Source organism: Arachis ipaensis, chromosome B9 (assembly GCF_059453495.1).
Source record: "Arachis ipaensis isolate K30076 ecotype BB chromosome B9, ASM5945349v1, whole genome shotgun sequence".
Taxonomy (NCBI): domain Eukaryota; kingdom Viridiplantae; phylum Streptophyta; class Magnoliopsida; order Fabales; family Fabaceae; genus Arachis; species Arachis ipaensis.
In genome coordinates this window covers 159,520,751-159,542,546 of record NC_142444.1, presented here as the reverse complement: position 1 = coordinate 159,542,546, position 21,796 = coordinate 159,520,751, and the positions used below count along the sequence as shown (strand labels likewise).

The 21,796-nt window shown below is 37.8% G+C and overlaps 3 protein-coding genes across 3 annotated transcripts; 2 read left to right on the top strand and 1 right to left on the bottom strand.

The window, feature by feature from the left end:
* Positions 1-5,101: 5,101 nt before the first annotated feature.
* On the top strand, positions 5,102-6,673 carry LOC107617151 (AUGMIN subunit 2-like). The gene is made up of 5 exons (XM_016318932.3): positions 5,102-5,433; positions 5,511-5,615; positions 5,713-5,781; positions 5,922-6,035; positions 6,285-6,673. The coding sequence occupies exons 1-5, from the start codon at positions 5,182-5,184 to the stop codon at positions 6,507-6,509; spliced, it is 765 nt and encodes a 254-aa protein (XP_016174418.1). The 5' UTR covers positions 5,102-5,181; the 3' UTR covers positions 6,510-6,673.
* An 811-nt stretch (positions 6,674-7,484) lies between these two features.
* Positions 7,485-10,902, top strand: DMC1 (DNA repair (Rad51) family protein). Its single transcript, XM_088498006.1, has 14 exons — positions 7,485-7,735; positions 7,859-7,941; positions 8,220-8,311; positions 8,408-8,479; positions 8,572-8,610; positions 8,812-8,869; positions 8,958-9,003; positions 9,117-9,162; positions 9,338-9,399; positions 9,522-9,588; positions 9,684-9,776; positions 9,875-9,943; positions 10,036-10,114; positions 10,275-10,902. Exons 1-14 carry the CDS (start codon positions 7,485-7,487, stop codon positions 10,454-10,456), a joined length of 1,239 nt encoding a protein of 412 aa, XP_088354132.1. The 3' UTR covers positions 10,457-10,902.
* A 355-nt stretch (positions 10,903-11,257) lies between these two features.
* LOC107617152 (stem-specific protein TSJT1) lies at positions 11,258-14,220 on the bottom strand. Its single transcript, XM_016318933.3, has 4 exons — positions 13,881-14,220; positions 12,420-12,660; positions 12,192-12,312; positions 11,258-11,727 (listed from the first exon to the last, which is right to left on the bottom strand). The coding sequence occupies exons 1-4, from the start codon at positions 14,078-14,080 to the stop codon at positions 11,540-11,542; spliced, it is 750 nt and encodes a 249-aa protein (XP_016174419.1). The 5' UTR covers positions 14,081-14,220; the 3' UTR covers positions 11,258-11,539.
* Between the last annotated feature and the right edge of the window lie 7,576 nt (positions 14,221-21,796).

The window sequence follows — 21,796 nt, the reverse complement described above, 5'->3', positions numbered from 1 at the left end:
AAGCATAGGGCTCAAATCATGAAAGAAGCTAACCATGCTTGGATCCGAAGAAAAAGAAGAACATGGTGGTATCATCGATGAGAAGAGACTTGAAGGAATGGGAGAATGCGAAGGCGCATCGGTGAGGACGGTGTCGGAAAAAATGCACACACCGGCTGCGACGGAGGCGCTGGACGTCCGGGTTGCTGCGGTGCCGTTAGTTCGACCCACACAATATGCACGTCCTCCCTTGGCGGTGGCCTGTGCGGCAACGGTGCCAGTCGGAACAGCGTCGGCGTGATTTCCGATGGCGGCTGGTGACCGCGGCGTTAGTGTACCGGCGAGACTCCACGAGAAAGGCATAGAATGCTGACAAACCGTATTTTGAGAGAGAGGTGAAAAAGGGAGGTAGTTTATTTGTTTCCAAAACCCATGATAATCCTAATATTTGATTTAAATTTCAAATTGAAAACTATTCAAAATTAATTAGTTGCCTATAATTTAGTTTTAATCTTAAATTAACTCAATTGTATATTTGTTTGTACACATTATATAAAATATACATTATCTCCTCATACTTTTTCAAAATATTATTAAAGTTTCGTCTTTGTCTTAAAAAATTTTAGTCTCTTATGTCCCCACTTTTTGAAAGTACTAAAATATTAAAATTTTAGAAATGAAAACTAAAATTTTAATATCAATTTCTAAACCAATAAATATGATATTGAGTTCCAATTTTTCAATCTTCATCTTAGTACCTCAAAACATAAGTGTCCTTTTAAATATGATATGGAAGCACCTCAAGTATATTCATTACTACTAACTCCGAACTCTTACCAACCCATTTACATACATCATATTTAAGGAATAACTTGGTACAAATCTTACGCAATTTGACTAATATGCTCGATTTGATTTTTTTTTTTTTTTTGAAAGGAGAAGCTCAATATTGAAATGGAGCGAAATACAGGAAAAACCATCAAATAATCCTATGTCATCTTTAGCATAGCCATCAATAACATGAGTTATTGATCACACCAGTCCGTAGCACATGAGAATGATTGAGCCACACAATCTCCAACTTATGTTGTCTTACTCTGAAAAATAATCTCATTTCGGCGTAGCCAAATGTTCCACATAACTGAGAAAAACCCAACCATCCAACTCCTGCGCAATTCTCTTCTCTGCAGCATCAATTTCCAACTTTCAAAGTGATCTTTCAAAGAGCCCAGTGCAGTCCACTTCTGTCCAAACTCCGATATCCTTTGAGCACACAATCTTCCTTATGGTGGCGATTCCGGGTACTCATCAAGCCACCCCAAAGAAACTAGGCACCTATCAATACGACTGCACGACTGCCCTCGGAACCATGTATACTTCCGATCATTCAGTGCCAGATCAATCAATTCCATGTCATTTATCCATACTCTAACATCTTCGGCAGACGCTAACAAGCTAGTCGCTCCTTTTCTTTCTTCTAGATGCAAAATTTCATTAAAATCTCCCAGACAACAGAACGGCACCTGACACAGCCCTGCGATATAACTCAATTCTTTCCAAATAGCAGCCTTCTCCACGCTCTCATGTGGTCCATACACTAGACAAATAGCACACTGAAAATTGTCTTTTACGACGACCCCTTCTACACACAGCCATCTATCCCCTTTATAGCAATTATTTAATTTAAAGACCGCCTCATCCCATATTAACAATAACCCTCCAGAGGCCCCAATTGAACCCACAAACTCCCAGCAAGCTCTGTTACTTCCCAAGATACGAGCTACATCAAATTTAGTCACAAGCTCTTTCTTTATTTCTATCAACCCTAGTATATCCAATCTAATCTTACTTATAAACTTCTTTAGCATACCAACTTTTCTGGTACCTCCTATCCCCCTAATATTCCAGGAACTTAAAAGCATTTCACAAAATTATTACACACCTGCTTTCGAGATTTTGGCCTGCTTCGCCGAACTTTTTCCTTTTGTTTCGCCGGACGTCGCTTCAGAGCAATCGCTTCATTCTGCTCCTGCAAAATGGCCATAATATCCTCCTCATCATTGCATTGAGCTCCTGACTCTACAGCTAGTTTCCAAGTCTCTTTATTCTCAGCCATCTCCTCTTCCCAACTCGGCCTTTGTTTTTCACTGTGAATATCAGTGTCCCCATTCATGATAGCCCCCCTTTCTGTTCCTGATTGAGTACAGATAACACGCTCATCCTCTTGTTCACTGACATGCACCCGTGCCTCACTCTCCACCATGATTTCCCCCCTCCTCGGGACCCAACCATGTATCATCTCTCAATTGCTGATCCTCCTCCGATGTCTTGCGACCCGGCATAATGTCATTGCCCTTGCCATGTCCTGCGTCTCCAAGTACCCACTCTCTCCCTTGCGAGTCCCAGTTTCGCTGTTCTTGGCACGGCCCTGTTCCCTTATCCCTTTCTTGCCTCCACCGGCCTCCTTCTCCAACGTTACCCCTGTCTTCCGCAAGCCTTGCCACGATCGCCTCCCGTGTAGCCTCATCCGACGCGAGCTGTTGGCCGCAACCCTCGTCCATACCCTGCCTCAATCCAACCCCTGCACCCCTCACTGTCCCAGGCTTGTGTCTCGCTGCATCCCCGATCTGTAGCTGCTCACCTTGACGAGGCGACAAGGCAGCAACTTCCTCTCCCGCCGAAGTGGGCTGGCCGTGGTCATCCTCCCATCTACGTCGCGCTTCAGGTTCAGCTGCAGAAGAAGATGGAAGTGTCGCGAGGACTCCACCTTGCGTCAGAAGCTCCGTCTCATTCCGGGTCAGCAGGGTAACCGGGTCAGCTCCAACCCGGTTTGGGATACCCTTGGAAGCCCTAATCCAGCGGGCCAACTCTTCCCCCTTAGTCCCCTTATCTCCGTTTCCTATGCTACCCTCAATGGGCCTTGTAGCTAACAGCCCATAAGCGTACCTATTACACACACAGCTTTTTCTTCCGTTACGTAGATAACAGTCAAGAGATATTGTTTCCTCCGAATCCGCCTCGCCATTAATATTAGAAGATCCCTGAGAATCCTCAGCCTCATTCAATGCCGCGGGATTAGCGTTTTTATACTGAGAATTTGAATTTCTATGATTCCATTCATTCAAAATTACACATGAATTTACAACTCTGTCCTTCTCTTCTTCAACGAACCTATTGGCCACCGTTAACATCATTGCCGCCTAATCCCAAGCAACCTCCGGTTGTTGATGCCGCTTGTTCAGATTGTCACCAAGATCTTCGTTTTGCAATCGACCTCCGTCTAGTATATACCTATCCCCTGTTTCCTGTTCACTCTTCCGAAAGCATTCCTCTCGATATACCTCCCCTCCCACTTCTCTTACAAGGACGTCAAATTCACTTGCACATATTGTAACATGTATCCACTCATTAATCATATCAAAGACACATGTATCAATCAGTACTCCGCCCACGCTGAATGATTGACATGATTCTGTCAGTTTATCGCACTCCACAACCTCGCCCCATTGCTCCCCAATTCTGCGAAAGGTGTCTCTTGACCATGCATGTAATGGAACTCCAAAACACTCCAACCAAACTCTTCTAGACTCACTTCTCTCCGTTTCGTCCCATCTCCATACCATATAAAACATCTTTAATAAGTCGTGCATTTTGAATGTGTAAGCTTCTTCAGCACTAAGCACAGAATCCAACGTTATCATTGCTTTATATGCTCCCAACTCCCTCACATGTGTTACACCTGGCAGTACATTATGAATCTTTTGCTGCAGTGCATTAAAATCGATCGCCAACTTCGTACCTCCGACGATACTTCTTTGTAGCCAAACAACATTTTCATTAACTATAGGTATTTCTACCTTCTTTGTCCATCCATTTTTATTTGGATCTTTGATGGTACCATCAGCCGGCTGCCTTACCATTTTCTCTACTGCTACTTTCACACTCCTTGTCTGTGGGTTGCTACCTTCATCATTCTCCCTGTTATAGTCCTTTACTTCTTTGCCCCTTCTATTCTGGCTCACCGCTTTCCTTTTGTACTTCGTTTCTCTGACAAACACTCTATTGCCTCTTAGCACTATACCATTCATATCTGCAATAGCTTTCAAAGCTCCTCCTTTAGTCGTGTACCGCACAAACGCGAATAGATAGATATGTCCATTTTTGTTCTTCCGCGATAAATATATGTCGATAATTCTACCTGTCCACTTGAACATATGAAAGAGTTCCCTTTTTGATATATCTTCAAGAAAATTGTCGACAAAGACAGAGAAAGAATCAAGCTCCAATCGTAGATACTCTTTATTATTCCAGACCCTAGGATCTTTTGCCCCCCTGTGTTTCCTCTCCTCTCCCACTCTCTCATCGCTCAACTCCAATTTACATCAATAGGGCTTATTTAAAAAAATAAAAAATACAATTTCTTAATCCATTTCTTTATTTACTGTCTTAAACCAATGTAATTACCCAATCAACCTCTGAAATAAACAGTAACACCGTGTGATAATAAAAGAAAATAACAAAAGATAAAAAAAGAAGAAGAATAAACAGTAACATAAGCAATAACCCTGTGTGATAATACTATATGGAATATTCCTTATATTAATATTAATTCCTCTCCTCTCCCACTCTCTCATCGCTCAACTCCAATTTACATCAATAGGGCTTATTTAAAAAAATAAAAAATACAATTTCTTAATCCATTTCTTTATTTACTGTCTTAAACCAATGTAATTACCCAATCAACCTCTGGAATAAACAGTAACACCGTGTGATAATAAAAAAAAATAACAAAAGATAAAAAAAGAAGAAGAATAAACAGTAACATAAGCAATAACACTGTGTGATAATACTATATGGAATATTCCTTATATTAATATTAATTATATAAAAAGATGAAAACTCAGATGTAGTCGATTTCACGTAAAATTGATAATTGAGAGCCATTAGATGAAAATTTAGTTCAATTAATCAATCAGTCAAATTTAGAGAACTAACTACATTATACTCAAACTAATCCTTTGTATTTTTAGTTTTATAAAATTCGAAAAAATGTGAATATTAAATATTAAAGTTTTGAAACCGTGGTTAGTGTGTATCGTCCATCAATATCATCATGCAATCGTGCCCATAACAAATTTTGAAACCATTGTTAGCAGCTTGGTATCGTTCATCTGATAATTGGCAGAACAAGTGCTGCATCAAATGTCGACGGAGAGCAGTGATTCGAACTGGGTAGGAAGGAAGTCCCCTAGACGCACCGGTGGCATGTCCGACGCTCTCTCCATTGCCGCCGATCTTGGTTTCTCCGTCTGGCCTCTCACACCCACCCAATCCCTTCAGATTTCGTCCCCTACTACACCCGAAAAGGGCCAAGACCTCATCCGAGTTTTGAGAGAACTCTCCTCCGCCCAACGCAAAATCGCTGATTTGCAAGTCGAGCTTCAAGCCCGAAAGGTTTTCCGATCCCCCCCTTTTTTCACGGATCTCCTCATTGTTTTTCTGATTTGCTGTTCTTAGGCATTAACCTGTAGGACGATAAGAATGTTGCACATTTGACTCATGTAATCGAAATGGAGAAGAAGATTGAGACTTTAGCAAGGATTACTGCTATACTCAAAGATGTTATACAGAAGAAGGTGATGAATGATAATATACATGTCGCGTTCCAATTTTCCGTTTAGTTTTCTGGTCATCGGTTACTGGCAAGGGCAATAATCAAATCATAATTTTCAGGATCGCATTATAGCTCGTCTGCAGCAGCCATATTCCCTTCATTGCATTCATGTAGAAGCTGAATATCAGGTTGGTCAACATAATTTTGTTATTATATTTAAACCTAGCTATCTATATCTGAACTCTTTATAATTTGAAACCATTACAATCCTGTGGTATCACAATTACAAGTTTAATTAGTTTCTTGTTTATTTCTTGAATTTCTGCAGAAAGAGTTTTCTGAGCTGCTGATGAAGGCAGCTAGTGATTATGGTGACTTGACAGCATCAGTGACAGATTTACAATGGAGTCGGAATTTCAAGGACCCTCCTTCAGTCTGGGGAGTATGAATCTATGTTAAATTAATGTTTTAATATTTGAATCTTGAAGTATATATTTATGAATTTCTGTCTTCAACTTGTCTTAATTAAGTATTTAATTACTCTTAAGCCAATTTGCATTATGAACTCTATATTGGAGTTTCACTTAAGATGATAGATTATCTGTGTCTGTTGCAAATTTTGAAGGTTAAAGCCAACAAGGTGCAATAATGTACACGCCATTTCGAACTAAATTACCAATTTTCTCCCCAGGAAATGCTTCGACCGATACCTGTAGCTTTGGCATGTTGCACTCGGTTCTTTGAAGGCATGTGTGCCACAAGAGAGTCATTTGCTGCACTTCAAAAACTGAGAGTTGATCATTTTGATTCCCCTCAAAGACTGCCAGGAATTTCTTCTGATTGTCTAACTCCACCTCAGTGGAAATCCGAAGCTAACTTTGATGACTTAGCTGCTGACACCAACGAGGAGAACTAGACCTGCGAGCCCAGGGACAAGAGTTTAGCCTCATCCAACGTAGTTGCTGTGTTCTTTGTGTACTAGATCATGCTTGAATCGTCTGTCTGAGCAGTTCAATTGTTTAACTTCATCATTGTTACTGTATTTTTTGAATTGAATCACAATAACCTACTATTTGTCCATGTGAAGATGTGAAATGCTCTGTTTAATCTGCAATGCGGCAAGGTTGAAACCGAGGGGGAAAGACTGAAATGATTCCTAAGTCCTGACAAATGCATGATCATCAATGCATGATCACTGTAGTTTGAAGTTGACTATCAGTTTCAATCACCAATATGAAGCTACAAATTAAACAAGTAGTATATATAAAAATGGGAAGATTTATGCTTATAAATTATTAAGATACTAATCTAGGTTTGGAAATGAAGTTGATGTTTATTTAATTATTTAAAAGAGAAAAAGAAATGAGGTTGATGTAACAACCAAATTATCCCGGAACGCGGAATACATTTGATGATTTAACTCATACGTGAATATTAAATATTAATCCAATATTAGTAGTTTTTTTCTTTAAATTATTTTGTCAGCTAGCAAATTGAACATAGTATGATAGAAGGAAAATTTTTGTGTCTATAATTTTTTGCTTAAAAATAGTAAGACCATTTTTTTTATTTTAAAATTCTATGCGTAAAATTCAGTAATCATAAAAGATACCATAATAAAAATGCCCAATCTCATATAGAAGTTTCAATCAATACCCAACTTCATTTGTCAAATGGATTGACGTAAAAGAAAATATAAGATTTTTTGCCCAAAAGATAAAGGAACAACCACAACATTATTACATTATTATTACACACAAAAGAAATTGCCTTAAATTCTTCTTATGATTATTACATTTTTTTTTATTTTATTTTTTGGAACTTTGATACCGATTGTGTTCATTAAATTATTTAATATAGAAATTCTTTTTAAAAATGTTTTTTAAAAGAAATGAAAAGAGGAGGAAGCGCGAACAGTTTTGCTGCATGCCTGCATAGCGCATACAATTCACGCTTCACAGTCATGCTCGCAGCTATAACGAACTTCTCACTCTCATTTCCCGCCCTCTATATATATTGGGACCTTCACTTGTTCGATAAAAGATTCAAAATCTCTCACACAGTTCTCTCTCTCAGGAACATTCAAATTTCCCCTCCGAAGATCTCTTTCCTTCACCAAACCAAAATGCTTGCTGCGCTCAAGTAAGTCACCGAATCCGTGAATCTAGTTCGTTTCTTCTCCGTCTTATATACTGTTTCAAATCTGCCTCGCATTTTGATATCGGCGGTGACTTTTCCGTTACCGTACTTATTTTTTTTTCTCAGAGCTGAAGAATCTAGCGGCCAGTTGCAGCTCGTGGAACGCGAAGACGAAGACGATGATGACCTCTTCGAAGCCATCGATAAACGTATTCTCTCTTCCTTTTCCTATTTCATCGTGTTTCCCTAGATCAATGCTGAAATAAGTGATATCTGTTTTGTTCATGCATTTACAAGTTACGATGCTAAGATCTTCACTGAAAGTTCTCTTTAATTCAAGTTTTCACCGGATAAAATCATTTCAACTTTAAGCTAGATGCACTGGTTCGCCGAGCACATATCTAGTTTGAAAAGCACAACTCGGTCCTTGTCGATTATTCTGATAACATTTTGCCTTGGATTCACAAAAATATATGCATCCACGCAGTGATCTCTCAAGGAATCAATGCTGGAGATGTGAAGAAGCTTCAGGACGCAGGGATCTATACTTGCAATGGGTTGATGATGCACACAAAGAAGGTTTAGCGCTAAACACATCTTCGATTTGAATATCTAGCATGTGGCGGAATTACTCTATACTTCAAATTCTGACTTAATTTTGTTATATTTTCGCAGAACTTGACTGGAATCAAAGGCTTATCTGAGGCTAAGGTCGATAAGATCTGTGAAGCCGCTGAGAAGCTTGTGGTCAGTGCTCATAATAATATATGCAAAATTTGGTTTAACTACAGATCGCTATTTAAACACCTCCTATTTTTGTTTTTTCACTTTTGATGCAGAATTTTGGTTATATTACTGGAAGTGATGTGCTGCTCAAAGTAAGTATTCACGTTCTTTGGAATTTTAGTTTGACTTATGGATTTGATTTAAATCTGCACGTCTTAAACTGTTTAGAAGGTTCATGGCTTGCCTTAAAGCTAACTAGAACTTAGTTAGTTGTACTTGGATTAATTAATTATTTGTAATCTGTAGTAGTCGTACAGTTGGATTAAGTATTTTCTTATACTCTGTCATTACAGAGAAAATCTGTGATCCGAATTACAACAGGAAGCCAAGCGCTTGATGAATTACTAGGAGGTAAATTACATTTTTTTTTTCTTGTAGTTTTTGGAATTCTGTGCTTTTACCAAATTTCTTATGATTTCCTTTTGAATTTTTGAAAAAGGCGGAATCGAGACATCGTCAATTACGGAAGCATTTGGAGAATTCCGGTGAGAACATTGCAGAAATCTTTAGATAGATTCCATTCATGTTTAATTTCAGAAGAAATTTATTCAAGATGCGACTTCTTCTTCCTTTATTTATTATTAGTATTTTCTTTCAGTTCTGGAAAAACGCAGCTTGCACATACTCTCTGCGTTTCAACTCAGGTTTACTTCCGTTCTTGGTCACGTCATGTTAGCTTAGCTATTAAATGCCGTTAACGGGTACTCGCAATTGAACATTTAGTTATCCCTTCTGGTATGCATTAATTGGAGTGCTCCTCAAACATATACACACATGGAAATATTTGATGTATACCACTGACACTGTTGATCCCTCCAGCTTCCAACAAGTATGCGGGGAGGCAATGGAAAAGTTGCTTACATTGACACAGAAGGAACTTTGTATGATTTTTCTCTTTCAGCATAAATGTTAACATTCCTTTTGCATCATTAACTTGGTTTCATGAATGCTAACATCCACTCAACGTTTTGAACGTTCTCTGTTCAACCATAAATACTTGTAGCCGACCTGACCGAATTGTCCCGATAGCTGAGAGATTTGGCATGGATCCTGCCGCTGTTCTGGACAATGTAGGAATTTTTTTGCTTTAAATTTTACAAACTGTTTTTGGAGGAAAATTGTTTGGTGCTGAAACATAACTATATTTTGGTTGTGACTGCGCAAGATTATATATGCTCGTGCCTACACTTACGAGCATCAGTATAACCTTCTCCTTGGTTTGGCTGCTAAAATGTCCGAAGAACCATTCAGACTTCTGGTAAGATTGACTAACAGAGCAACAGTTATCCTCTGTTGCAATAACATGGGACTTAGTAGAATTACGGATTTGATTTTTTTTTTTTTTTTTTTTTGCAGATAGTGGATTCAGTCATTGCTCTGTTTCGGGTGGACTTTTCAGGAAGAGGAGAGCTAGCAGAGCGCCAGGTCTCTCCTTTTACATGCACTTACAAATAACACTCATTTTCCCTCTTCCTGTATGCAAATTAACTTTTTCTAACGTGAAATATCATTTGCAGCAAAGACTGGCACAGATGCTTTCTCGATTAGTAAAGATAGCTGAGGAATTCAATGTTGCAGTTTATATGACAAATCAAGGTAAATTTTGCATTTATGGATGAGAATATATGTTAACTTATAATGCCAACTAGTTATTTCAATATAAGGCACTACAATTCGAGTTCTAGTTCTAGCTTTATGATGAGAAGCCAGAAGCGTCTTGATGCCCATCTTCTCAATATTGGAATTTTTGTTGCAGTTATAGCCGATCCCGGAGGTGGGGTGTTTGTAACTGATCCGAAAAAACCAGCCGGTGGGCATGTGCTGGCCCATGCAGCCACAATAAGGCTGATGTTCAGGAAAGGGAAAGGGGAACAGCGCGTTTGCAAAGTGTTTGACGCCCCAAACCTTCCAGAGGCAGAAGCGATATCCTTTACCTGAGTTTGCCTCCTTTTTTCAGAATGATTTATAATTTACATTATGGTTTATAATATGCGCCAAATCACTCCCAGAGTTACAGCAATTAAGGTTGTTAAACTTAAAACAACTTGAAACTAGCTTTTATTTACATAAGGGTTCTAAATAATCCGCCACATTATGAACTTTTATAGTTTGACGAAAATTACCATTATGGCCACTGAAAGTCTGAAACCAACTTGCATTTGAGAATAGGAAAATATTCCTCTGCTGTCACGTTTTTCCTTGACAGACTTACGTCTTCCAGATAACACCAGGAGGCATTGCAGACGCAAAGGATTAGTCACTCCCGGAGTCCTAGAGCCTTCCCACATCAGAGATTACGATGACTGAATATTCTATTAAAATTAATTTTTACATTTTTGCATATAGTTTGATATTAAAGTACTGCTGCATGACCGTTGTATCATATTCGGCTGCTGTTCTTTCACCTTAGTGTGAAAATGTGAATCCTCTTTAGTTATATACATTTCCTTCTTGAAAGTATTAAGATGTTATGCAATATTTTACTGGTGTCCGAGAAGCATCATGCAATTCTATGTTCACAACATCATTCAAAACGCTAAAGAAAAGAAATTTCTAAAAAGACCTCTAGTTTTTTACTCTAAGCTAAATGTGTTAACATTTGTTACTCTGATTTTGAGCCAACACAAACCCCCTATATTCAATGTCAAATAGAGATGTGTCAAATTAATGTACAAACCAAAATGATTACACAAATTTCTCATCAATCAAATCGGCAGTTTAAGTAAATAATCCAGAAAATTAAAAGGCCACACAAAGGCAGCAAACAATCTTCACTAGGATGAACCTCAGTTGACATTATTACATATGGGCCAGGAGAGTATCGGCTCAATATTTGTTTGCGACCAACTTGCATAGCATCACGAAATCACATTTCTGCCCGGGAAGCTAACTAATATGATAAGCTAAGCCTCCTTAGGACCTCAAAAGTTTTCATTTGATGGGTACATATGAGTACTAGAACATGAAAATTCAACCAAGTCTAGCATATAATAAAAGCCTTAGTTCAAACAGAGTTCATATTTAGATATTATTCGACCAGTTAGCAGCACTCCCAACCCTTGACATGCCAGTTGATTCCTTCTTAGCCTCATCCACCTTGAAAGTTGCACCACACACCTGACCGGAACTGTCAACTCTTGGGACAGGCTTCACCTCATTAAGTGGATGCTCAAAACTGCTCAAACCTCCGGATGTTGTAAAGAAGAATCCTAAACAAGCAGCAATACAAGTTAGTTTTGCCGTAATAACAGGAGCTTGAAACGGGAACGATATTGCAAAGTAAACCATGAAAAACAAAGGTGGGTGAGAAACAAGAAAATATCCATGTGCCTACATTTCCCATTTCCTGGGTTACCAACTCTTAATTCCTTTCTTCCCCGAGTAACGATATTGATACAGTATTCTAAAAGTATTCCTAAACATCCTTCTAAATGCTAAATGAAATAAAAAGTATATAATTTCAATGTTCTGAAAACTTAAACAGCAATAGGTTCTTCTATCATTTAGTTAAGATGCTTAAAAGGAACCATTAGGAGGATAAATCATTTCTCTTCTTCCCCTTAATTCACTTTTCCGAGCATATCTTTGAAACGCGAGTTCTCACAGAAAATGCTCAGCACAGCAGGCACAAAACAGTCACCTGATTTTCCACATAAAATCATTTTAATATTACCTTTAGGGAATGGTGCAGAAGATGTCCCACAGCTCTTAGTTACAACCTCTTTCTCGTCTGCAAGAACAAGATTTCCATCGGCATCAGCTCCCCAATAGAAGGGAACACACCCATCAGCATCCTGAGAAAGAGCAGGAAGACGCATTGTACCCCAGGGTATAGTCATATAGAAGCAAATTACAAGCAAATAAATATGAGGGCAAAATAGATAGACCAAGGATTACTCACTGCAGCAATAAATGCGGTTTTAGAACCACTGTCAAACAGAATAAACGCAAATTTGCCTTGGAAATCTCTCACGACCTGAGCAGCAGGATAGGGACCACGATCTCTGAGAGTTCTGTATGCCTCTATGACAATGATCACCTCATTTGCCGTTTTATTCAATCCATATTGCTGCTTCAGATGAGCAACATTCTCAAGGTGGCCTTGAAACAAGCAGAAGATGTCATCCACAACCGCAAATAGCCTGCCAACATAAGAAAAGGGACAATGTAACAGGTTTAAGGAAAGATAATACTCATCTACAACTTTGTAATATCTAATTGTCTTCTGTAAAAATAGTTCTTCAGGGTCTAGTTCTATTAGGTGTTTTCAGTCACAAAGATTTGGGGCAACAAGGTATTTTACACCATCATAGATTGCCCAGAAAAAATGGAAGAAATTCAGCTGAAACATTATAGAGGAAAAATTAGAGAAGTAGAGGTTTAAGCAAAAATGTAGCCACATTATGTGCTTGTCTTATTTATCTTGCTCAATTAGTAAATTGCAATAAACTACAATGCAACAGAAATCGGTGAAGGCCATGGTACAAAGATTACAAGTGACACTGCAAAACAATGCTGTAATACATGAGTTATATACTGACAAAGGACAAATTGTATTTTAAGAAGCTTGAGGGAACAAAAACAGAAGTATTTGTTATTTTACAACACATCTAAACAAACTTCAAGAAGAATCTTAAGGATATTAAATATGGTATATGGGTTAAATTAAATCTCTCTTCTGTCTTATGTTGAAACCCATCGATAGAAACAAGACAAAAAGGCCAGAACCCAAAAAATTACATGATATGAAATATGAATACAAGTACGCAAACTAGCTAGCTCAAACCTTATAAATCTTTACGGAGTGACTGAATATGGCAGTAAATAATATCCACAATAAATTATAGAAAAAACATCTCTGAGGTACGGCCAAACAAGCTCTAATCAGAATTAAAATAATTGTTATAGAAAAAAAAAATGAAAACAAACAAGACAAACTTCTAAAACAACTATAAACCACAAGATTTCCTTCCACCATGAAGGGTCTTCTGCGATGGGATAACAATAAACCACACACCCCATATCCTAATAACCATGAAGATTAAACTAGTAGCATGATCCACTGATTAAACATAACAACAATTAAAAACCAAACATTGATGTACATCCAAGCTTTATCAACATCGTACCAAAAAAGAAGTACTTTGATCATCAAGAAACCCACAAGGAAATCAGAGGCTCATCCAAAAAGGTTCAAACTTTAATCCCTCTTCGATTCAAATTTCCATCGGGCATACCAAGATCGCAACAGGGGGGAAAACCCATAATAATGCCTTTTTTTTCTTTTCTAGATCATCCATCCCAAAATTATCGACAAACATTAAGGAAAAATATCACGAAAAATAGAAAATGGGAATTGTACCTTGGGAGAAGGGGGTTCTGTCTCTCAAGAGAATAGGCCAAGAGACCTGAAGAGCCAAGATTGACGGTAACGGAGCCAGGATGAACAGATGAGAAGTGCTGCGCCAAAAACCCATCTTTCAGTGATGAAACAGAGTTTGACTGAGGACTCTGCAGAGCCTCTGGGCTCTTCGCCACCGACTTCTCAAAAACCGCCAGCATTTTCTTTTTCCCTGTTCTTGGATCGTTGAGTGGAAAGTGAAGAACAGAAACCAGGAAAGAAGGGTAGTTTACTGTGTGGGAAGAGAAGAATCTACTGAAAGATTATGCTATTTCGTTTAGAGATGCAAAGAATGGTTTTCTCATTTGTGAGGTTTTATATAAGCTTCTCCAGTGGGATGTATTCTACATTGCCAAAAATGCCCCTATCCATTTTGGATAATTATCAAAATGTTATGATGTGCTGTTCTCTTTTGTATGGCTCATCCCTCATGCTACTGTCCCTTCTAGTTCTAACGACCATTCTTGTCCTTTCTCCACGTTTGATAGGGTTATTTTATTACTATTTCTTTGGAAATTCAGTTTGAGTGAATAAATCAGTTACAGTCAAAATAAAAAATTTATTTATATGCACTTAAAAGAATTTAGAAAAATTATAATATTATTCCTATTTTTGATAATGAGTTAATAGTCAAAATCGTTCCAAAAAATACTTCGATCTCCATATAAGTCCCCAAATGATAAAGTTAATTAAAATCGTCATCGAAAGATGACGGATATGACCACATTAGTCCTTTCATCAATTCGTCTGTTGAGCTGGCTAACGTTGAGTGACGTGTTCCGTTAAGTGGTGGCAAAGTAACAAAACGACGCTGTTTTAAATCAATGGCCTCCAGGTGTCAAGACGACGTCGTTTGTTGTCCAGGAGAGATTCAAAACGTTGCAACCCATCAAGAAGCTCAGCGGCGGAGGAGGGGCTTCGAACGGTTCGATTCAGGGCGGAAATGGATCGGATTAGAGCGGTTACGGCGGCGCCGGAACAAGCGGCAACAACGAGGAAGATAAGAGCCCTAGTGGAAACGGTAGCGCTGGCGCCAAAGGAGCTAGGCCGAGGCACCGGCATAATAACTCCGTCGACGGTTCTGCGACAGGTGTGTTCAGAGAGATCATGGAGGCGAAGAAAGCAATGCCTCCTGATAAGTTCGCTAAGCTATGGACTATTGATCCGAAACGCGCCAAAAGGTCTGAACATGATACTCACTTCATTTTTCATTTAATTTTTTTTTTATTTTGAGTACATCTTTTTGTTTTTGCAATTTCGGAATTCAAACAGTGGAATTAAGTTTCTTATGCTTTTATATTGCTGCATGAAGTTTAGGAATTTCGTCTTGTTGAGTTAGCTATTGAAAATGAAAATTTCTTACGTTAGTTTATAGTGAATAATTGCACTTTTTAAGGTAATGCAATGATTTGTATGTATGAACTTTTTCCGTTGATCTTAATGTTATTTACAAACAATTCTTTTTGGAAAATCTCTGATTCTTGATGTCGGAACGCTGAATTTTGGCAATGATATTTGATTCTTGCCATGTTTTTTCTTAATTTGATGCATGAATGGATTTTGGCATTCTAGCTCTATTGTAGCGTTGGTTTGTTAACCCTGGAAGTAATTGAAGCATTGGAATTCAAAATCGGATGAGTTATTGTAGCAATTGATAGGTAGTTTCTGAATAGGCACCTTGGAAATTTTTAAGGTTACATGGCTCATGTAGCTGCAATTGTGAATTTGTAGCAGAACCTTCAAAACCAATACAAATGCTGTACAAGCCACAGTTCAAAACCATTTGTCATGAAGACTCTTCCTTTTTAACATGAATTTTGCTCAATCTAGTGATATTACAATAGATAATTTATTATTTCTGAAAAACAAAGATCATCATGTATCCTCCCATTTTGTGTGTGCTTTGATTTCAAATTGAGATGGGAGAAACAAAAGTGAGGGATAGTGAGATTCAAGGGACGCTGCTCTTTTGTTTCATGTCGTTTTGTGCTTCCATATCTTAATACTTTCTGTAGATTAGTATTCTGACGAATATTGTTGTATCTTGTATGTACAGAATACTTGCTAATCGGCAATCTGCTGCACGTTCAAAAGAGAGAAAGGCCCGCTATATACAAGAACTCGAGCGCAAAGTTCAGACCCTTCAGACCGAAGCTACAACTCTTTCTGCCCAATTGACCCTATACCAGGTTCGTGCTGTCCATCTGAAACCACTTGCATGATTTTGCCATGAAATAGATGAAGCACTCAAGTGTTAAGTTCATCTTTGCTGCAACAAACTGGAAATTCCTTGTACAATATCTCATTTTGTTTATTGAGGACTGTATTTTTCTTGGCTTAAATTGAGAATTGTATTTATCATCGCATTTAGGATTATGGTTCATCATCCAAGGAACTGATTTAATTTCTTTTGACGAACTTACCTTGTCAGCAAACCCAGTGTACACGTAGAAATCAGTCACCCAGGCAGTTAACGGAACACGTCACCCAACGTTAGCCAGCTCAGCGAACGAATTGACGGAAGGACTAACATGGTCATATCCGTCATCTTTCGGGAACTATTTTGATTAACTTTATCATTCAGGGACTCATATGGAGATCGATGTATCTTTCAGGGACGATTTTGAATATTAACTCTTTTGATAATATTATTCCATATTTTTCTGCATTTCATGTTTATATGAATCTATAGAAAAAAAAAAGTTGCATTATCAAAATAAGAGTGCTAATATCTATTGTAAAATATTTATAGAAATATCTAATTATATGTCATAAATGTCGTAAATGGAGATTAATAAAAATCTTACCAGATAATAATAAAAAATGTGTCATTAATCAAAATAATAAATACTTTATATTTTATTTAAAATATTTAAAATTTGAATATTCAAAATGTAAAAAAAAAAAGAAAAAAGAAAAGAACAATACTTTTGAAAAAAAAAGTCATTCCAAATTCCTCCTAATCACTTTTTATATATAAGAGAAAGATTCTATAAGCCAAAATATTTAGCTCAACTACTAATTATTTTAAAAATATTATAAATATGGGAGAATCTATTTAGCTCTTCCATCATCATTATCGTCATCATCAACAACATCAATATTTTGCTAATATTTTTATTGATTTTAATTCTCTGTGGTGATCAAATGAACTGAAAATATTATCAAAATAAAACTATTGTATAATACCAAATGAATCGAAAATGGTCTATTATATAAATTCGAATTCAAAAACACTTGCATCTTGAATTAAACGAAAATTGTGGGAGTACGTACTCCTCATCTAGCGCCCGACGCTCTGCTAGGGTTTCACTGCGCCGCCTTCATGGTTACACCTTTCTTTGTCTTTTCTTTGTCAAACTCTTTTCCATCTTCTTCTACTTTCTTTTCTTAATTTCTTTTCCACTTAGCTCCCTAATTTTCGTTTTATCTCCCAATTCATTCCTCTTTTAATTCATTCCGTTTTCTAATTCACTCATTCCATATATCTTATGTCGCTTTGAAATCATTGAATACCAATTCTGATTTTCTCTACACCATTAGCAACAAATCAGAGACTCAGAACCCTCATATAATTGCTATGATGGTGGAGGGTGCCAGCCTTCAAGTGGCACCCAAAGAAATATGAAACTGCTCTCGTGGAATTGTCGGGGTTTGGGGAGACCCCTAACAATCCACAATCTTAAAGGGATTTGCAAATCCTACTCCCCCGAGGTTGGTTTTATCTGTGAAACAAAAAATCAATCTCGACAAGTTGAAGGAAAACTAAGATCTTGTGGTTTCAATGAATGGTTTATTGTAGATCCGGATGGATTATCAGGGGGTTTGGCAATGACATGGAGGGATGGTTGCACTGTTCAGATTTTACAGCATGGTAGATTTTTCATTGCGGCATCAGTTCTGACAGCTGGTTCTAATGATCCCTATGGTGTTCTAGGTGTTTATCTCAGTTCAAATGATCAACATAGAATGGCTCAATTTGCTGAATTAACTTCAGTCACCTGACAGTTCGATGGTAAGGTTGTGTTAATGGGTGATTTTAATGCCATTTCTAATCAATTGGAGAAAGAAGGTGGGGGTGCTAAATCTCCTTCTTCTATTGAAACCTTTAATAGTTTTATTGATGATAATTCCCTGATTGATATTGGTATGGTCGGAAGACCATTCACTTGGTCAAATAGACGGAGGGGTGATGAGTTGATACAGGAAAGACTGGACCGATTCCTGGTAGGAGTTGATTGGCAGCAACTCTATCCCAATGCAACGGTTCTTAGACTGTCAGAATCAGGCTCGGATCATGCCCCTCTTCTCCTAGACTCTAATCCGAGAACTGAGAGATCTAAACGCCGATTCAAATTCCAAGAAAGATGGTGTTCCAATGATGAAATAAGGCAGATTGTTAGAGAGGTTTGGCATGAACAGATTGATGGTTCAACCATGTATATCCTAGCTCAAAAAATAAAGCGTTGTCGGCATAAGATTGTCAGATGGCAGCAAGAACACATATCTAATTCGAAGGTGGAGATTGATTTACTACAGTCGGAATTAGAGGAACTTCGTTTAGCAGGAATTCATGGAGGCGACATCATTTCAGAAATAGAGGACAAACTTGAAAAAGCATTGCAAAATGAGGAATCTTATTGGAAAGATAAGTCTAGAGTCAAATGGCTCAAATCTGGTGATCAGAATACAGCTTTCTTCCATCAGAAATTCAGAAATCGAACTCGAAGGAATAGAATTTGGCAACTAACTGACAGTGATGGTGAAGTGGCTACTTCAAATGCTGGTATTGCTTCTGTGGCTGAATCTTATTTCAAGGACATCTTTTCCTCCACTTGTCATGAGAACCCTGAACCTCTGTTTATTGATTTTGAACCTAAGGTTACAGCTCACATGAACCGTAGGCTTCAAAGACCAGTGACTATGGAGGAAGTGAAACGCGCAACATTTAGCATTCATCCTCAAAGTGCTCCAGGAGATGATGGTATGACAGCAAAATTTTTTCAAAGCTTCTGGAACATATTTAGTGGTGATGTGTTTCGAGCAGTTAAGAGATTCTTTTCTGGGGGCAGAATCTTGAAGGGTTTTAACCACACTCAGATCTGTCTTATTCCCAAGATTTCTGATGTTAAAGATATGACTCAGGTAAGACCAATAAGCCTCTCTTCAGTCTTTTACAAGATTATCCCAAAGTATTTGTACATAGGCTTCATGGTATGATGAATAGACTAATTAGCCCTACACAGAGTGCTTTTATTAAAGGCAGATTAATCTCTGATAATATCCTAATTGCTCACGAGTGTATGCATTACTTGAAGAACAAAAAAAGGGGTCTCGAAAATAAAATGGCGCTAAAATTAGATATGAGTAAGGCATATGATAGGGTGGAATGACACTTTCTTTGGTTTATATTGGAGAAGTTTGGTTTTGACTCCCGATGGATCATGTGGATTCGAGAATTAGTGACAACTGTTTCTTATTCTGTTATTGTGGAAGGACAACCTTATGGTTTCTTCAAACCAAATAGAGGTATTCGACAAGGAGATCCTCTATCCCCCTATCTTTTTCTTTTTTGTGCAGAAGGTCTCTCCTTCTTGCTACACAAGGCAGAACAAAATAGACTAATTCAGGGTCTTCAGATACATAGGCGATGTCCTAAGGTCAACCACCTCCTGTTTGCTGATGATTCCATTTTATTCTGTAAGGCTAATCCTGAAGCATGTTCAAATATCCTGCATTTATTGAATTCTTATGAAAGCATCAGTGGCCAGAGGGTAAATCTTAATAAATCTGCTGTATTCTTTAGCCACAACACTCCGTCCACTACTCGTACACTACTGGCTAACTCTATGAATATTAATCATATTGAGGCTCAGGATAAATACCTTGGTTTGCCTTCTACAGTCTCTAAATCGAAAAAGGCTTCTTTTAGTATGATCAAAGAAAAGGTTCGGAAAAGAATCCAAGGGTGGAAGCGCAATCTTCTTTCGTCAGGTGGTAGACACGTATTGCTTAAGGCAGTGGGAGAAGCTATTCCTATTTATACATTGTCTTGCTTCAAGTTGCCTGATAGTTTAATTTCAGAAATTCACTCTCTACTTTTTCAGTTCTGGTGGGGACAAAAAGGTTCTGAAAGGAGGATGGCTTGGATTAGCTGGGACACTATGACCCGCCCACGAAAAGAAGGAGGCCTTGGATTTAAAGATCTCAGAATCCAAAATTTGGCGCTTTTAGGCAAACAGTTTTGGCGACTTGTAACACAGCTTACTTCCTTATTATCCAAAATCTTAAGAGGTAAATACTTTAGCAATGGTAATGCTATAATGGCAGAAATTGGAGTCTTACCTTCTTGGGGATGGAGGAGCATACTGGAAGGCCGAAAGATTGTTGAAAAAGGTCTTAATTGGGCTGTGGGTACTGGTGAGAATATCCGAACCTTTGAGGATCCTTGGCTGCCTCCTCCGTATCCTTTAATGATTTCTGACATGTCAAATAGACAGGCTATTTCTGAGTTGGTTCCAAGAGTTAAAGATCTAATTACTGAAGATAGAAATTGGAATCAGAATCTCATTCAAGAATTATTTTCCCAAGACGTTGCAAACAGGATTTTGTCAGTTAAAATTCAGCACAGTAGGGACAAATTGCAATGGAATTTGAACAAATCCAAGCAATATGATACAGCTTCAGGTTACAGAATTGGCTATTTATTTTACCATCCACCTCTGGAGCTTTGCCCTAATTATATGCAGCAGAAAAAGCCGTGGATTGATCTATGGAAGTTGAACTTGCCTCACAAAATTAAGCTATTTATCTGGAAAGCTCTCCATGGCCGACTTCCGGTGCTTGCTCAGATTCATCACCGCATCCCATCTATATCACCAATATGCCCTTGCTGTCATGAAGCAACGAAAACAGTCACTCATTGTTTGATCGATTGCTCTAGAATTAAAGACGTGTGGTCTCAGAGTTCTAACGACTTTTGGACATGGTGAACTACATCAACAGAGATACTTAACCCGTTGAAGAATGCTGACCGTAATCCTCAATTGCTTGCCATCATTTGCTGGAACTGCTGGAAAGCTCGCAACCAGTTGATTTTTGAAGGTTCTACTTCTATGCCGTCTGCCATTCTAGCAAGCTCTGTCAAGTTGCTCCGTGAAATCCAAAGAACTCCCAGTTTAGGTCGTCATCTCCATGAGACAAGCTCTTAGTTGCATTCAATTTGATTTATCATTATTTCTTCTTTAAGATTTTTCTTCGTTTTTCGACCACGCACCGTTGGATGAATACCTTCAGTGTAGTGTCTTTGGGAAATCCCCACCTTTTATTATGCTGTTCTGCTTTTGGACATCTTTGTATTTCATTTTTTAATAATTAATGAAATATAACCTATTATCTTTGGAAAAAAAAAAGAATTAAACGAAAATTAGCTCAAAATGAAATAATTGTATAATACCAAATGAATCGAAAATTGTCTATTATATAAATTCGAATTCGATAATAACAATAACGACGATACGTATTAGAAGAAGACAATGATGATAACGATGATGATTATGATGATGATGGAGGAGGAGAAGGATGAAAAAGAAGGAGAAGACGAAATTCCAATAGGAGAAGGAGAAAGAGGAAGAGGAAGAGGAAGAGGAAGAGGTGTTGTTGGTGATGACTATAGCAAAATTTAAAAATAATAAAAAAGAAAAAGAAGAAGCAGCATAAATTTAAAAGAAGGAGAAGAAGAAGTGCAAAGAGAGAAAAAAACAGATTATTTAAAAAAACTTAAATGTAAAATTATTTGAATATAAAAGATTACTCTGGTTATCAATCGAATAGTATAATCACAAACCAAAAAAATCGAATAGTATAATAGCAAACGA

Excerpts from the sequence above, each read along its gene's own strand:
- LOC107617151 (XM_016318932.3), top strand. The coding sequence starts at position 5,182 with ATGTCGACGGAGAGCAGTGATTCGAACTGGGTAGGAAGGAAGTCCCCT. Across the intron at positions 5,782-5,921 it reads ATGTAGAAGCTGAATATCAG|AAAGAGTTTTCTGAGCTGCT; the intron begins GTTGGTCAACAT and ends GAATTTCTGCAG. Across the intron at positions 6,036-6,284 it reads ACCCTCCTTCAGTCTGGGGA|GAAATGCTTCGACCGATACC; the intron begins GTATGAATCTAT and ends TTTTCTCCCCAG.
- DMC1 (XM_088498006.1), top strand. The coding sequence starts at position 7,485 with ATGAAAAGAGGAGGAAGCGCGAACAGTTTTGCTGCATGCCTGCATAGC. Across the intron at positions 7,942-8,219 it reads CTTCGAAGCCATCGATAAAC|TGATCTCTCAAGGAATCAAT; the intron begins GTATTCTCTCTT and ends GCATCCACGCAG. Across the intron at positions 10,115-10,274 it reads AGTTTATATGACAAATCAAG|TTATAGCCGATCCCGGAGGT; the intron begins GTAAATTTTGCA and ends TTTTTGTTGCAG.
- LOC107617152 (XM_016318933.3), bottom strand. The coding sequence starts at position 14,080 with ATGCTGGCGGTTTTTGAGAAGTCGGTGGCGAAGAGCCCAGAGGCTCTG. Across the intron at positions 12,661-13,880 it reads CAGAACCCCCTTCTCCCAAG|GCTATTTGCGGTTGTGGATG; the intron begins GTACAATTCCCA and ends TTATGTTGGCAG. Across the intron at positions 12,313-12,419 it reads AAACCGCATTTATTGCTGCA|GATGCTGATGGGTGTGTTCC; the intron begins GTGAGTAATCCT and ends GCTCTTTCTCAG.